We start from the raw sequence: 17382 nt of genomic DNA, 5'->3' as shown, positions 1-17382 counted from the left end.
CAATTAGTGACATTTGCTGTCAAGGCCGCAGGTACAGCACACACACACACACACACACACACAATCTTAAGTTAAAATAGCTGTGAAACAGGCTTAAAGCTAGAAGGCATATGACCTTCGAAGGGCCTCATTCCATTTCCCAGGCATTTTCTAGGAATCTCAAACAAGACTATTAACTTTGTTTACAGTAAAGATAGCCTATCTTCCCAAATTCAGGAGATACAGAGTGTTACCTTATCAGTTGAAACCTGGAGGGCACCCCTCTGGGACCACCTTAGTGTCTCATTTAGGTTCCTTGGTCACCCTTTGGAGACAGTGGTTTCAAAACCGACATGAATGGTATGTACCAGCAGAGGTATATATTGGTATATACGGGAAGGACAATAGACTCTCAGAGGAGCCTACGTCTGTCCTCTGGAGTGTGCCTTCATCTTATCCCAAGTACCTCTTTCTACTCATTTGTGCGCTTAACGGTCTACTCTAAAATGCCTTCAACAAGCTCCAACCCTGCTCCATACCATCTAAGATTGTTTTCTGCATTTAAGCAGAGGTTGAGATTTTTGAATCTAAATGACTAGGGATCAGGTCAGGCTGAAGGGCGGCCACATTAAGTCCTGCTGTTTTTACATCTCCAGACAATGGCTGGATTTGTAACTCAGTCTGTTCTCAAACTCAATTCTGTCTCGGTGTTGGGATGACTTGTGCATCTTACACATACATGGCAAAACACACGATTTTGTCTCTTCAGAAGGTGTGTTCCTCCCCACCGGCCTTTTGGATGGGTTAATGATCTATATTGGCCATCAAGGTCCATTTAGTATGTTGGAGAGTGGTATGTAACACTTCATGTATTTGGGAGGAGAGGCTGTATTGAGAGTTTACAAAAGAACGAAATCAGGGATCGTGAACTGGAAAACTATACAAGAAGAAAGTCCAAAGTCCTTTTCATTCCTTTCCTTCTAGCAACGGGGCCTTGAGGTCCAGCTGGGTCATGCCCGTGGAGGCCACACTAGAGCAGGGCCTAAGTCTTGGCCTTGTAGGCCAACCAAGGCCCTTGCCCGGCCTCCCAGGCCTGGGGTTAACTATTGACTTTGTGGGGTCCACAGCACCTGACAGTCCAAACCCAGGCCTGGAACCCACCCTTGCCAGGCCCCGACCCGAGGCACCGTCCTCGCCCGGCGCCCCGGAGCCCCCTCGCCCACGGCCTTGGGGGTGGGGCGGCCTGGCCTCGGGCCGCTGCTTTTCGCCCTCCGTTGGCCGCCAGAGGCTCCCTCTCTCCCTCTCCTGGGATTTCGCGGCTGGGCTCCCTCTCTCTGCGGCCCTAGAGTTAATCCCATCCGCCGAGGTGAGGCACCTGTTACCCCGGGGCCTTCCTCAGCCCCGAGGCCCTGTCCCCGCTCCAAGTCCACCGGGCCTCGCGGGCCTCGGGGCCCGGCCCGGGGGGCCCGCACGTGGGCCGAGCCGCGTCCCAGCCCCAGGCCGCAGCCCCGGGTGCTAGCGCGTCGGGCCCCCCCACCCCGGGCCGGGCCGCCATGGCGTGTGTGTGTGTGTGTGCTGGGGTGTGGGGGGGAGCGGGGGTGGGGAGCGCAGCGCGCGTCCCGGGGCCGCCCCGCGCGGGGAGGACGCGCGTGGGGGCCGAGGCGCGAGTGCAGGCGGCCGCCGCGCGCGCCGCGCCGTGACGAGCGGGCGGAGGGCACACGGTCGGCGCCGAGCCCGCACGTCCGCCCCCCCGCGGACGGACGGACGGACGGACGGGCGGGAGGGGGGGGGCTGCCGGAGGAGTCCGACCTCCCGCCCGGCGGGGCCGGGCCGCTCGGTAAGGGGGCGGCGTGCGGGCGGCGGGGCGGCGGGAGCGCGGGGACGCGGCGGCGGCGTGCACAAAGGCGGACCCGCGGGCGGGCGGGCGGGCGGGGGTGGGTGGGCTGCGGTCGGGAGCGCCGGGGTGAGAAGCCGAGGCGCTATCCGTGGGATCTATTGTCTCCCGGCACCCCGGGAGGAAAAAACAGGGGCACCGGGTGCTCATCACCCTCTCCTTTGCTCTCTCGGCTTAACGTGGCCCGGGGAGCTCGTCCCTGCCCGGTGCCACACACGCTGGCAGCCGCCTGGCAGCCGCCGGGAGCCGCAGCCCATGTGTTAGGACTTCAGGTGCTTCTTGGCCCAAAGCTAGACTGCGACCTCCTACCGTAGCGCTTGGCGTCACCTGCTCTCCCGGCCCTGCCCCGGGGCCGAGGGATTGCGTCCCGAAGCAGGCTTGGGAACCGGCTGCCTCTCAAGTTGGTGTTATTTATGTTTGTCTTTTGTGAGGGCAGGTTTTTTTTTTCAATCCCCGGCGGCCCCTTCGCCCCCGCCTCCGCCCCCTCGGGCTCGAACTGGCGGGGGAGGGACCGGGGTGTGCGACTAGGGGAGAGGGGAGGGTGTGGATGGGTAAAAGGACATTGTCAACGCTTTACAAAAAAAGAAAAAAGAAATAAAGGAAAAGAAAACCCCCAAAACAAAACAACAACCCCCCAAACCACAGGCACCACACTCAGAAAGCCTTTTTTGTTTGCCTGCATGGGCCATGCATGCATGCTGGGCCAGGAGGCGAGTTTGGAGCTGATTTGAGTGAAAGTGTGGGCTTCCTCAGCTGATGGGGTGTGAGGGTGATGGGGTTCGGTCTAATATTAAACCAAACCAAGCCAAACCCAAATGAAACATGTTTAGAACTGCAGTGACTGCCTGAAGTGTGGGACTGCTGCATATTGATGGAAAATCCAGCTGTGGGCTGGAGCACAGCAAGCATGCATGGCCTTTGCATTTCGTTTTGTTCACTCTCCACCCCTAGCTTGTAGTAAGTTAGGGGCCAGAAGGAATAGACAAACCAGGGCTGTGGAAGGAAGTGTCATGGTATACTTGATTTCTGATTGTTGCGTTCTCATGCATCTATTCCCACGAGACTACATCCCACTCCCTAATTAATATTAGCCTCTTGCCTAGGAAACTTCCAAACAATGCTTAGAACAACTTGTAGTGGAACTTCATGGACATTCCAGAACTTACTTCTGCCTGTTTTGTCCTGGAATTGCACTGAAATTTTTACTTTGAGCATGCTGTGGTTGAGAATATTGGATCAGAGCCCCCAAATAAGCCTCTTTGGCATATTTTAGAGTTTGGAAACATAGACTCCAAACTTTTCCCTGTCCTGCACGATTATGGAAAATTCCCAAATTAAGTGGCCACTTTGAGGACTTTTTGAGGAGTGTATGAGTTGTCCATTTCTTTCATAGTCATTCACAGAAATACCCAAACTTAGGCTAAAGCATTACTGCCAAGTGTGGGGGAGGGGTGGGGTGCAGGTGGGAAGGGGTAGGGAGGAGGAGGAGGAGGAGGAGGAGGAGGAGGAGGAGGAGGAGGAGGAGGAGGTGGTGGCATTTTTAAGGATCTCCAAGTTATGTTTGAAACACTTTTGTTACCAAAGACCAATCAGAATAACTTTTTAGTTTCTTAACCTTAATGTCCCATTTCGAAGTAATGTATTTACTATGTGGCAAAACCACTTGGAACATAAAGTGTGTGTTAAATGTTGATTAGCTGACTAAATAGGAATTCAGAGAAACACATGAATTCAGAAACTCGTTCTTTTCTATTACAGACGAACCTCTAGCCTTGCTTTGAAAAAGCCATTTTGTGTAACTTTTGACTGTTGAATAAATTGCTAACACACCCGTTGGGATCATCACTGGAAAAGTATGCCACTCGAGAGGTCCTTTGCTTGACCCGGTACTGGGGGTTAGGAAGAGAGGTGTTTTTCTTTTTGTTGTTTTTCCCCTTATCATTATGAGCATTGGCTCTTCACCCTTGAAGTGAAAATGTTGAAAGCCGAGGCTTCAGGTGAACGCACCACGCTCAGAAGCGCCTCTCCTCACAGGAATGCATACAGAACAGAGTTCCAGGCACTGAAAAGTACTTTTGACAAACCCAAGTCAGATGGGGAACAGAAAACAAAAGATGGCGAGGGCCCCCAGCAGAACAGGGGGAGGAAATATGGCTCCAATGTCAACAGAATTAAAAACCTATTTATGCAGATGGGTATGGAACCCAATGAGAATGCTGCTGTCGTTGCCAAAACGAGGGGAAAAGGTAGACCTTCATCCCCTCAGAGAAGAATGAAGCCCAAAGAATTTGTGGAGAAAACGGATGGCTCAGTGGTTAAGTTGGAGTCCTCTGTTTCTGAACGAATTAGTAGGTTTGACACAATGCACGATGGCCCTTCATATGCTAAGTTCACAGAGACTCGAAAGATGTTTGAGAGAAGTGTGCCTGAGTCAGGGTACAATCATCGCTATTCCCCAAAGACAGAGAAAGCCGGAGGGACTGAAGCACAGGATGACTGGGGTGGCTCCAAGTCCAACAGAGGCAGCAGTGATTCCTTGGACAGCCTGAGCCCCCGGACTGAAGCTGTCTCCCCAACAGTGAGTCAACTGAGTGCAGTATTTGAGAGCACCGAGTCTCCGGGTGCCATCATTTCTGAGAAGGCTGACAGCAGTGACTTCTCAGTGACCGGGCACTACCCTCTGAATTTACCATCGGTTACCGTTACCAACCTTGATACCTTTGGCCACCTCAAGGATTCGAATGCAAGGTCTTCAAACAAACAAGCTGTTGATGCAGAGGATGCCCAGCAGAGCAGCGCAGCTCCACAAGTGGCTCAGAAAGGTGCCTCTCTAGCTTCGTTGCCTAGTGAAGAGCTCCAGCCGAGCAAGGAAGCCGAGGACTTCCCATCTCACCAAGAGACTCTGGGCAGCACTGACAAAGATATTCCTGAAGAACCCTCTGCTGAAAACCAGGCAATGCCAAAGTCTGATATACTCTCACCACAGAAAGAAGCTTTAGAAGACGCTGAAGCTAATGTGGTCGGCAGTGAGACAGCAGGGCAGCAGAAGAAAGACCTTACAGGTGGTGATGTAACCTCTCCTGATGCTTCTGCATCCAGCTGTGGCAGAGAAGTACCCGAAGACTCAAATAGTTACGAGGGTTCCCATGTGTACATGCACAGTGACTATAACGTGTACAGGGTGAGATCCAGGTATAACTCCGACTGGGGGGAGACAGGCACTGAGCAGGACGAAGAGGACGACAGTGACGAGAACAATTACTATCAGCCCGATATGGAGTACTCCGAGATAGTTGGGTTGCCAGAGGAAGAAGAAATCCCAGCAAACAGGAAAATTAAGTTTAGTTGTGCTCCGATTAAGGTAAGTATGCTTTTTCAGATTGTTCCCTAAGTTTCCTTTCAGCCTTGGGGCCTATGCAGGATAGATCTGACAACTGCTTGATTTTGTAAGAAATTCGAGGTTGTGGCATGCACCTGCTGTGGGCTGATCTCAGAAGGGTGGCACTGGGGAGGTGGGAGAGGTTACCGTGCTGATCGGTGGGCATAAACAACCAGGGAGAAATAAGCGAGTTGAAGAAGTTTGTGAGATACATTTCAGTGGAGTGGTCCGAGCAGCCGGAACAGTGAAAAGCAGGAGGCTTTGAAATACAACGACTTCTACAAGGGGTTCTTAAGATTACCGATCAATAATCACATCTGACTCTACGTTCTAAGATACAGGGTATAAGAGGTACGACGGGGGATTTATGCCAGCCTCGAAATCATTTTCTTTATTTGCTTTAATGTGTCGGAGTTATTCCTTGCTTCAGGGTAAGTGGATCATGTTGCTGAACTATTTTTTTTTTCTTTTTGCATTGCTACTTGTTTGTGAACATTTGCTTTATGGAACTGTATTAGCTGACAAATACTTTGCAAAGCCGTGACTGTACACAACTTCGATTTCAGAAATTGTTATGTAGCTTTACAGTGAAGTTTTGTGAAAGGAAGCATAGTTGACTTGCCATTCATGGGTTTATTTTTACCCCTTAAAAACTGGATAAATGCCAATTGAATTCAGATGTTTTATTCTAATGATTTCTCTTAGCTAGCATTTGGTGTAGAAGAAGAGCACAAAGTGTCTCAGGAGCGGGCGCTGGGATGTAATAAGTGGCAGTGGCCGTAAGGGCAGGAGGCTGTGGGTGGAACATCAGAATCCCCTGGAGTGCTTCCCCCCTCCCCCCTGGAGTGCTTTCCCCCTCCCCCCTGGAGTGCTTTCCCCCCTCCCCCCTGGAGTGCTTTCCCCCTCCCCCCTGGAGTGCTTTCCCCCCTCCCCCCTGGAGTGCTTCCCCCCTCCCCCCTGGAGTGCTTTCCCCCCTCCCCCCTGGAGTGCTTCCCCCCTCCCCCCTGGAGTGCTTTCCCCCCTCCCCCCTGGAGTGCTTTCCCCCCTCCCCCCTGGAGTGCTTTCCCCCCTCCCCCCTGGAGTGCTTTCCCCCTCCCCCCTGGAGTGCTTTCCCACCTCCCCCCTGGAGTGCTTTCCCCCTCCCCCCTGGAGTGCTTCCCCCCTCCCCCCTGGAGTGCTTTCCTCCCTCCCCCCTGGAGTGCTTTCCCCCCTCCCCCCTGGAGTGCTTTCCCCCCTCCCCCCTGGAGTGCTTTCCCACCTCCCCCCTGGAGTGCTTTCCCCCTTCCCCCCTGGAGTGCTTTCCCCTTCCCCCCTGGAGTGCTTTTTCAGAGTGGACTTGCTCACCAGCTCTGTCCTCAGAATCTGGCATCATCTCTGGGGAGCCTGGGGAGTTGTGGAGCAAGTGTGTTGTTTGATGCCACTTTCTAGGTATTGCTGCGAGCATGCATGCTGCAGAGATGATAGATTTGGAATTCGATATCATAGCTTTGTCAGTTTGCTCCTCAGAACCTAAAGTCACTGTCCATTGTTTTTGTTTTGTTTTTTTTTTTCTGTCCCATGAACTTGCACGAAGCTGTGAGGTAGAGAACTTACATGGAAATACCCACAGAAATGCCTGCCACTGCTGGGATTAGCCAGTATTATTTTGACATAAAGCAGTATTCTATGAAATTCTGTCTAGATGTTAGTAAGGCAGAGTTTTACTTTATTAGTATAAGGTGACGTCCTAGGTCAGAATGGCCACATGTAGTTTGCCTGTGTTTAAAATGAACCAGAGGCACAGCTTTAGCTTGAGAGTAAGCTGTGTTTTTGTATGTTTTGATACTTTCTTGTATTAAGTCTCTCTGCTCACCTGTCCTTGGGGTGGTTCCCACTTTTAGGCATCATCTTCAAAGGTATTCTCTCCCCAAGCCTGTCCAGTGAGCTCTCAAATTCCCTATTCAGCTGTCCTTTGAACATCCTCTTTCTTCCCCTTAGGAAGGAGCCAGTAAGATGAAACTGTTTCACACTGAACAAGAGATGCATAACTGAAATAACTCTTCAAAGAGTTTGTTAATCCCAGCCACTGACTGCTGAAAGCAGGGGACTAGCAGATTATGAAAATTTGTCATCTAGAGTGTTAGCCATTGAGCCTTGTGGGACATCAGCCTTATATTTGGGTCCTCTGATGCTCAGAACGTAACTGCGTAGTAGTTTGTGTGATGGATTTAAAAGGCTTTGTCATTTAAAGTCTTCGTATGGGAACAAACCAGCTCTTTGGGTATGAAAATGTCAAATTCAGACGTTCTGGTTTCTGGGTTTCCTGAAGAAAAGAACGACAATGTGTACATTTAGCCCATTTAATAAAGAATGTGGGCTGTGGTAAGATCGGAGTCACTGAGGGCATTTGGCCTTCCCTGGGCAGTTAGAGGGCCTCGTTGGAGTGGTTTAAGTGTGCGAACAGAAGTGCCGTTCTTATCTCCTCTGTAATGAAGAGGACAATCACTCTTTCTTGTTGCTGTCCTTGTTCAGCATGACAGTGGAGACACTTGGACCTTTGAAAGCTGCTTTCTACCGAGGATGGAGATGTGGTCACTCCCATTTAAGGTTTTATTTGCTTCAGAGAGTGGTAATTGAAAAACGAAATCCCCCAAGTCCTTCTGTACTTTCACCCTGTGTCTGTCATGCCGCCAGCTGCAGAAGACACTCCCTTCTGTAAGAGCAGCCCTTCTGTGACGGAGTAGTCAGTTCTTGCCTACATTTTCTTTACAATAAACTCAGGTTCAACAGTGTAACAAAACCGTACCCAAATGTCTGGTGTCTTTGAGTCCTTGGATAGTTCTTGGCTCTACCTGATGTGTTGTGACAGGGATTCAGTACGTTATTTGAAACAGAATGCATTCACCATTCACTGTATATGTTTGCTTATCTTCGTAAAGCTTTCTTTAGGCAATGGAAAGTTAAGATCAGAGTCCTTTTCTTTGATATTTAAACACTTGCTCTTTGAGAAGCAATAGAGAGCATATTCTTTTCAGAAATAATGTGTGGAAGTTTTGCACTCTTGATAATCTTTTTCTTTACTAGGCTGAACATTCCCAACACCTTTAGTGCATCATTAGTCTTGTGTATGAGCTTTGTGCGTGTGATACTGTCTCTAATGTCTAGTTCAGTTTTCTTATAGAAATTTTGAATAAAATGTTACCTTAAGAGCTCATAAATATGGACCCAGAAAAAACAAGCAAACAAAAATAATAGTTGATCTTTGCATCATATTCCTTGTATTCATTAGTTATTTGAAACGGGTCAGATTGACTGAGACATAGTGGCACATGTCTATAATCTTAGGACCGGGAAGGCTGGAGCAGCAGAGCTGAAAGTTCAAGCCATTGAGATACATCGTAAGAAACGGTTGCAGTATCCTCCCCTCATCCAAACAATCCGATTGGATTGCCGGCTAACACTTCGTGTGATTTCCCCATCCTTCACAGGCACAATTGTTTCTAATTGTACAGATTGATGTATTCAATGGGGCCATGGAATATCAGAATAGGATTACTAATAGGAAGTACAAACCTTACCTTGAAGATATGGGGTGGGAGAATGTTATGACCTTGTTAATTTGAGGTATAGAGCGATGTTTTAATTTTCAGAAACTTCTCAAAACTAAGGAATTTAATTAAAGTAGATGTGCTTTCTATCAATAAAGGCCAGCAAAAGTAACCTTTGTCACTTTTTTTCTATCATTTTAGAACATTTACTGAGCCTGAGCCTCTAGTATGTGTCAGAAAGACTATGAATAAAACCCATGAGAGCATTTGTCCCAGGAAAGGGATGGATGGGAGGTGGGCATCCCATTAACACGGCTTTTCGGTCTCATCTGCTGTGTGGTGACCTTTGTAAGGTCATCACAGCCTCATTAAGGAACCCTTTCTTGTTACTAGAAGCCTTAATATTCTTTGGGTTTGTATTCTTGAAATAGCATCCTCTGAAAGAGGAGGTTTTCTGAACTCCCAGCAGTGTGAGATTGCAGAGTTGATGTTCCCGTGCATTGTGTTACCTGCTTGGAGTGTTTCTCAAACTGTGCTGCACTTTAGTGATCCTGTCTGTGAAGGACAGGCAAGGGCGGAGGTGCTCTTTTCACTGTTACAGGAGCTCTGGAGGATGGCTCTCAGTGGGTTTGCTGCCTCGTGGGGCTCAGTCACTGACCTGGGCAGGGAGTGCGTTTTGTTCAGTCCTGATGATGCTCAGAGCAGAGTTCTGAGACCCACTTTCTGTGTCTGTGGAGGCTTTAAGTTTCAACAGTGCTTCTTAAACTGTAATATGCATATGAATCACTCGGAGATCCTGTTGAAATGCAGATTCTGTTTCTGTAGGTGTTCCCTGAGAAATTACCTCCATGCAGTGATTTAATCCAGTATGGTGCAGAGCCGTTGCAGAGGTGATACAACAGATCCAATCTGGAATTCTCAGCTCAATTTAAAACCCAGGCCCAGAAGCAAGAGGAGAGCCGTGGAGTAGGTTGATACCCTTATGATAAGATGCAGAGGGCGGGGCACTTAGCTCCGAGGTGGAGTGCTTGCCTACCTGCACTTGACCTTCATGCTACCTACTCCCTGTCTCCTGGCTCGTGGGTGCTGTGTTCACCTGTCCTTTCTTTCTTTCTTTTTTTGTGAGTCTTGCTATGTAGCCTGAGCTGGCCTTGTCTAGCTCTTTAACACCAGCCCTCCTACGTTGATGGCAAGCATCTGAAGACCAGAGCTGATACTGGGACCGAAATATCAATGTACTAAAGATTCGCTGGTCAGTATTGATATGGGACAAGCACACTGGGTATAGTTGTGACTTTGCAAGCCTGATGAGCCACAGTTATTATTTTTTTGTTTTTTGTTTGTTGTTTTCAAGACAGAGTTTTCTCTGTATAGACCAGGCTGTCCTGGAACTCAGAGACCCACCTGCCTCTGCCTCGTGAGTGCTGGGATTAAAGGCGTGTGACATCAACCCTTGGCCAGTCACAGGTTTTATTTGCTTTCCTTTGGGCGATTCCCACCCCACCCCCCACCTACCATTGCAGAATAATGCCAGTTGGCATGTGTGCAGCCAGCAGCTTTATAGGGAGGTGACAGAGTTGCTCAGATGACATAATGATGACTTCATGTTTTAGTCCCTTCAGCCTCTTTCTTTTTGTCACATTTCCTATGTGCTCTATTTTTATAATATCAGGTGGTTACTAACTTACCTATTTTAAATATATTTTCTGAATTTTGCCTTTGCACTACCAGTTTACATATTCATTATCTGCACTTACCCAGGCCTGTGGTGCTTCTTTCTCATAAGCTGTTTCCCACATTTGATGTCACTTAGGACTTTCATTCAGCACATTTGTTTTCTTTTATTTTTTTTGTGGGGGGTAGGAGTGGGCAGTGCAGGTATTGAACCCGGGGACTTAGGCATGCTAGTCGAAAACTACCAATGAACTAAATCTTGAGTCTCCATGTTTCCTTGACCTCTGTAGTATAATTTAGTATTTTAAGATACTGTAGCAAACTTATTCAACAGTAGGTCTGGACGGGAATCTAAGAGTTCATATTTGCTTTTTTGTTCCTATTTTGTTCTTGGGATAAGATCTACTTAGGTAGCCCTCCCTAGTTGGCCTGAAACATGTTTTGTGGCCCAGTGTGGTCTTGAACTCTTGACATTTTTGCCTCAGCTGTCTGAGTGCTGAGATTACAAGTGTATGCCATCATATCAGAGAGGTTCTGCATTTTTAACAAGGCCCTAAGTGGCATCAGTGCTGTTGGTCCCCAGACCCCTCTTTGGATTTCGGGGTGAAACAGTGTTCGGCTCCCAAAAGAAGCTGGCCATAAGATGATCAGGGGTCTGCGCCTGGGATGTAGCTGTGCTAACAGGTTGTGTGGAAGAGGATTCTTTGCTGATGAAGTGAGACTAAATTCCAGTTATGTAAGTTGCTCTGTTTCCGGATGCCGAAGTGGATTATGATCTTTGCATTCAGAAGGAGTTTGGGTCATTCAAATGCCACATCCTAGACCCTCCTGTGGCTTTTATTATAAAGGGACAGGAGGAGGAAGTTCTTGGTTGGCTTAGAAATTCCGTTTCTTTCATTCTTTGGGGCATCTAAATCAATAAGCTTCTAGAGGAAAATATAAGCATTGTCATCTTAATTAGTTTGTTTTTATTTGGATTACTTTGAAGGCATAATATTGAAATTGGATTTCCTCTTACATTTTGATGTTTTATAAAGTGACTATGATTCGTAATGAGGCAAATGAAAAATGTCAACTAATTGAATATACTATGCAGAATCAAATAATATATGTAAAAATCAGTCCCTTGCCTAAAATTCAAGACTCTTTGTTCTTGTTCACTGAACGATTATCATTTGTTTAAAAAGAGATTTTTTTTTCCTACAGCAAATTATGTTTGCTGTCGCCTTGCATTTTACAGCAGAATTTGAGGTTTTTCTGAAGCATAACTATTTTGTCTTTGCTCTGAACCTCCTTACATGAGCATAGGTTGCTGGATTCGTGAGCTTTAGAAGTAAGATCCCAAATTTGGGGAAAATAACTGTTAATGTTAATACATAGTTTACCTCATTAATCCAACTACCTTCTCATATGAAGTGATTTGATTTAAGTCTTATCTGCGTTCGATTTTTCCTGACATCTTCATTACCACACACAAAACGATAGCTTAGGGATTTGCTCAGAAAGCCAATTAAGTTCTGAGCAAACGAACGGGCACTGCTCGCCTAGACTCAGAAAACCATTTGCTGCTTTTATGCTGCTTTATACTTTTCTTCCTAGTCACTTTTTTAATTTTCCCCGGCGTTAATCTCTTCACCTTGGTAACAGAAATTTAGAGCTGCAACTGCTTAAAGTAATGTAAGTTCCTAGTCGCTCAAGGAAGCCATCGTTAGCATTTTGCCAAAAGATGATCTTCAGCTTGAATAATTCTTTTTTTGTTTGTTTGTTTTGTTTTGTTTTGTTTTTGAGACAGGGTTTCTCTGTGTAGCTTTGCGCCTTTTCCTGGAACTCACTCTGTAGCCCAGGCTGGCCTCGAATTCACAGAGATTCGCCTGCCTCTACCTCCCGAGTGCTGGGATTAAAGGCGTGCGCCACCACCGCCCGGCAAGCTTGAATAATTCTCATGGGGAGTTTATTCTTTGGAGGGGGAAAAGGAAAATTAAAAGGAAGGGCATGCTGTGTGTCTGTGCACTTGTTTTTGTGCATTGAATGTTGATTTGCATTTTTGTATTGAAATAATTCAAATAGCTTAAAAATCCACCATTTCTAGTATAGAATCCACTTTTTTTTTTTTTTTTTTTCCGAGACAGGGTTTCTCTGTGTAGCTTTGCGCCTTTCCTGGAGCTCACTTGGTAGCCCAGACTGGCCTCGAACTCACAGAGATCCGCCTGCCTCTGCCTCCCGAGTGCTGGGATTAAAGGCGTGCGCCACCACCGCCCGGCTAGAATCCACTTTTTACAGTCTTGTGTAACTATCCCTAATATCTAATTCAAAAATGTTTCTACAACCCAGCAAAACAAACTCAAGCCTGTTGTTAATCATTGCCAGTTTCTTTCCCTTGACCCCTTGGCAAACAGTAATCTGCTTCCTGACTGCATGGCTTTGCCGCTTCTGGACATGTTGTGTACATGGAGTCAGGAGATGCTTTTTAAAGAATGTTGGAGATACCGTGAACATGGCATGTTAAATTAGAGAGGATGGCAGGCTACAGGGGAGCCTAGACAGCAAACACAGGAAGACAAATACTGTCCGCCTTTTAGTGCAGTTTCATCAGACAGAGAAGATTCAGGACCTAGGAAAGAGTAGACGGCAAGGTGGATGGGGAATGTATGATTATATGGCAGAGGGTGACTGGGATAGCTCCCTTGCTTGTCCAATGCACTTCCCTTTCTAGGGAGAGGTGTTTCAAAGCAAGGTGTTGCTTGCTAGTGCCATCTAGTTTGGAACTCCCTAGGCAGACCAGGTTGGAGTGATGCCTCTACCTCTGCCTTGCAGTTGCTGGAATTAAACTTGGGCACCAGCTTCCTCAGCGTGCAGTCCTGTTCAGGTGCTCTAAAGGGCTGCTGTTGACACAGGAGTGTGTGATTCAGCACAGGGTTTCAGAAAACCCGCTTATGCTAATACTGATTTCCATCAGTATGCTTTTTTTTTTTTTTTTTTTTGGAAGAAGGAACCCTTTCCCTAATGATTTGATGGTTGTTTCTTCCCTACTGTGCTTTGTTATTGCTTTCAGTATCTTTTATGTTGATTGGAATTCTTTATGGGCAAACTTCAGTCTTTACTTAAACACTTGTCACTGTAGATTTCATATGCTTACTTGTTGCAGGAAGGCAGCATTTATGTATTTATTTTCATGGAAACCTACCATATATATTGCTCTTAACCCTTATTAAGTGATAATGATGAAAATAGCTCTGAGAATTAATGTCTCTAGATGTGAACAAATCTGCCTCTTGAGGCTTTGGATTTCTCATGTGTAATTGAAATTTCTAATTTGTGGGTTTTACTAAGATCATTGCTTATGATAAACTTTTGTAATTCTCTGGTTGTATCTTAAATGTAACTGTAGTGGACAATAATCAGATACATTTGTGGCATTATTTGAAAAAGGAAATTTAAGGGTATCTTTTGTTAAACTGTTAAATGAATAGCTTATATTATATTGCTTCTGATTCTCATTTGCATCATGGCTTCTACTAAAATCTTAAAAGTGATTAAAATATTCAGTTGAAGGAAGTCATTTTGCTAGAGTGGATTTGAGAGCAGTGTGGCTTTTGAAAGTATGGGTTGACTATATATTAAACCCCTGCTGAAGAACTAAGAAGAAAGAAAGAATTTTGGGTGATCTAGTTGCTGACATATTAATTGCTTCCACTCACTTTTGTTCTGGAAATAGCTTCATAGCATACTTCAGCATGATTGAAGTATTGATAATTTTTTTGCACAGTTCCTAAATTTTCAGCCTAACTAGCTGTTTCTTTCTCACAAAGCAATCTGCACAAAGAAACGAAATAGTTCATGTGTGAAGATACTCAGAAATTCTATATCCTAAGAGCAAGTTTTGTTTGCTTATTTAGTGTATGTCGCTGGGATTTTAAAAGATGTATTTGCAGTGTTAGAACCAATCCTTATATATCTATCTGTGGGTGATGGAGGATAAGTTATGCATGAAGTTCTCTGTAGTGTGCTGCTGTGACCTTCCCAGCTTTGGACTACCCTGACTGGGTCGAGGGAGTGACAGCACAGGTACAGAAAGCTGGGACCTGGTGCACCCTGCTCTCTGGCAGAGGTGTACCAGCAGTGGTCCGGAAACGGCATTTTACATTGCAGGAACAGAGGGGAACAAGGAGGTGGGTGCTAATCTTGAAGGAGGCCTCTGTAGGGGAGCAATCTCAGGTAGGAGTTGTGGCCGTTTGTGTATACAGTGTCAACATGTCAGTAATACACATTCACACAGGACTTTATACGGTTCCAAGAACCTATCTATTTTTCCTTAGCTGTGACCCTTAAAACAAATGCAAATAAGTCTTACAAAATAAGACTAGATGCTTCACACTTTAAGACTTGCCTGTTAATCCCAGCACTTGGGAGGTAGAGGCAAGGATTAGTTATTTAAAGTCATCTTCAGCTACATAGTTAGGTTAGTGTGCATGGGAGACCCTGTCTCCAACAAAAACATTACAAACATCCTCATCATCAGTGATCAACAGTGAAAGGCTGTAGCTGGCAGGAGGCAGATACAGTCAGGATGCTGAGGCAGAAGGCAGAGGGATTGAGAGTAGGAGGCTAGTCTGGGCTATTTAGCCACACTTGGTCTCAAAAAGGGTAAAGTCTAGACTAGAAATGAAAATGTATGAAGATGTGTAGTATATTAGTTGCTTTTTCATTTCTGTGATAAATACCTGACAGAAGCAATTTAAGAAAGGTTGACTTTGGCTCCTGGTCTCGGTGTGGTCCATCGTAGTGGGAAGGCATAGGGGGTCTCGGTGTGGTCCATCATGGTGGGAAGGCCTGGGGTCAGGAGTGATACAGTGATGGGCAGTGGGATGTGTATGGTTAGGAGCTCCTCAAGTGGCATATTTGTAGGCAGGGTGCTCAGCTGGGACCCGAAGAAGGCATTGCCTTCAAAGGTCTACCCTAATGACTTCTACCAGCCAGACTCTACCTCCTAAGTGCTCCACAGCCTTCAAAGCAGCACAGACTCAGGACCAAGAATTCACAGTATGAACCTAGACAAGAGGAGGGGGTTCCCTTTAGATTCATATGTTACCAGGTTGGACAAATAGAGTTGAAGAATGGTAATTGTCCATTTATGTTGCTCTAATGGAGTGAGTTCATTTAGCTCACGAGTCTAGAGACTGGAAAATCTGAGAGCATAGTGGTGGCATCTGACAAGGGTCACATGACAGGGCCAAGGTGAAGGGCACTTGAGCACATGCCATAGGGCAAAATGCACCAGTGCAGTCACTTTTTATGACCACAGGTACTCTCACTGTACCACAGTACAGTCCCTCGGGGAAGGCATTCAATCCTTGGACAGCCCCCTCTCTATTGTAGTTACAATCTCTACATGGGAGGGTGTGCCCAACCCTTGCAATAGCATGAGTCAAGTCTGCCCTGACTTAAGTATGTGTATATCACACTAAGTTAATATTTAAAATGAACCAACATCACATACAATTTTGTGTGTGTGCAGCATCTAGATTTTAAAAAAATTACTTAAGATAGATTTTAAAAAATAAAATTATTAATAAATTATTTTAAAGCCCTTGGTACTGTGAGTTCGAGGCCAGCCTGGTCTACAGAGTGAGTTCCAGGACAGCAAAGGCTACATGGAGAAACCCTGTCTAGAAAAAATAACAACAAAGAAGATTTATAGCAGGGAGGTGTTAGCACACACCTTTGCTTCCAACACTCAGGAGGCAGAGGCAGGCAGATCTATGAGTTCCTGTAAAAGCCATAGAGTGTACCTGTGGCCATGTGGGTGAGGCTGATAGGTGAGAAAAAGAAAGCCTGTTCTACTGAGCCAGATCCCTACACAGGCTTTCTTTTTCTTACCTACCAACCTCACCCACAAGGCCACAGTTACACTCTATGGCTTTTTCCTCACTTCTCTGTGTTCGCTGCCTTCTGGCTCAGTGATTGTTTGTCGGGATCACATTGTAATGCTATCTGTGTTAGTAGAAAGTAAAAATAACTCCTATTTCCAGTAACGGGAATGGTTGAATTTGTCATGATGGCTACATAATGTGTTACAGGATAATATTGTGTAGCTCCTCATTTCTTTATAGGGTTTTAAAATTTATTTATTTTATGTGTATGCCTGAGTGTATATCTGTGTACCACAGGCATGCCTGGTACCCACAGAAGCCAGAAGAAGGTATCAGATCCCCTGGTATTGGAACTACAAATAGTTGTAAGCTTCTTGGTGGGTGCTGAAAATCAAACCCAGGTCCTCTGCAAGATCAGTAAGGGCTCTGAATTTCTGAACCATCTCTCCATGTTCTCTAAGATGATTTCAGAATGAGGAATCACAACAAACAGTATAGTTACATACTTATGTATTTTTAAACATTTTTTTTATTTTTGAAAAAGTACATCTAGATTAAAGATTGTAGATCATGTAGATCAAACTCTTAATTCTGGTATCTTGGTAGAGAGAATAAAAGTGAGTGGGAAGAATAAAGGTGATGTTTAAAAATTGTCTGTACTCTTTAAGATTTACTAAACTCCCAATAATGAGTGTATGTTGCCTCTTACATGGACTGGGCATGTAGCTCAGTTGATAGAGCGCTTACCTAGCATGTATGACCTCTGGGTACAGTCATAAGCATGTGGTGCAGGCCAGTGATCCCCAGCACTCTGGTGGTGGAGCAGCAGGAAGATCAGAAGTTCAAGGTCATCCTTGACTGTATAAAGAGTTTTAGGCTGACTTAGACTACATGTGATCCTTTCTAAAAATCAAACAGGATCCAGTGAGACGGCTCAGCAGGTAAAAGCTTATCATTTAAACCTGAAGATCTCCATCCCTGGATCCCACACAAAGGTGGAAGGAAAGAACCAATTACACACACACACACACACACACACACACACACACACACACACAC

The 17382-nt window shown here is 46.0% G+C and overlaps 1 protein-coding gene across 12 annotated transcripts in view; it reads left to right on the top strand.

The window, feature by feature from the left end:
- Positions 1-1189: 1189 nt before the first annotated feature.
- Ppp1r9a (protein phosphatase 1 regulatory subunit 9A) overlaps positions 1190-17382 on the top strand; it is a 268989-nt gene continuing 252796 nt past the window's right edge. For 5 of the 12 annotated variants that reach the window (XM_042272777.2, XM_016005423.3, XM_042272778.2 and 2 more), the window contains exons 1-2: positions 1191-1345; positions 3632-5234. In XM_042272777.2, coding sequence (XP_042128711.1) covers positions 3849-5234 — 1386 coding nt within the window. In that variant the 5' untranslated portion in view covers positions 1191-1345; positions 3632-3848. Of the gene's footprint in view, positions 1346-1683; positions 1817-1977; positions 2274-3631; positions 5235-17382 lie in introns of those variants that run through there. The other 7 variants (XM_042272774.2, XM_042272773.2, XM_042272772.2 and 4 more) reach the window with 3 other exon arrangements.

This window comes from Peromyscus maniculatus, chromosome 3 (genome assembly GCF_049852395.1).
Source record: "Peromyscus maniculatus bairdii isolate BWxNUB_F1_BW_parent chromosome 3, HU_Pman_BW_mat_3.1, whole genome shotgun sequence".
Classification (NCBI taxonomy): Eukaryota; Metazoa; Chordata; class Mammalia; order Rodentia; family Cricetidae; genus Peromyscus; species Peromyscus maniculatus.
The sequence above is the reverse complement of the archived record's forward strand: the minus strand, read 5'-3'. Positions and strand labels throughout refer to the sequence as shown.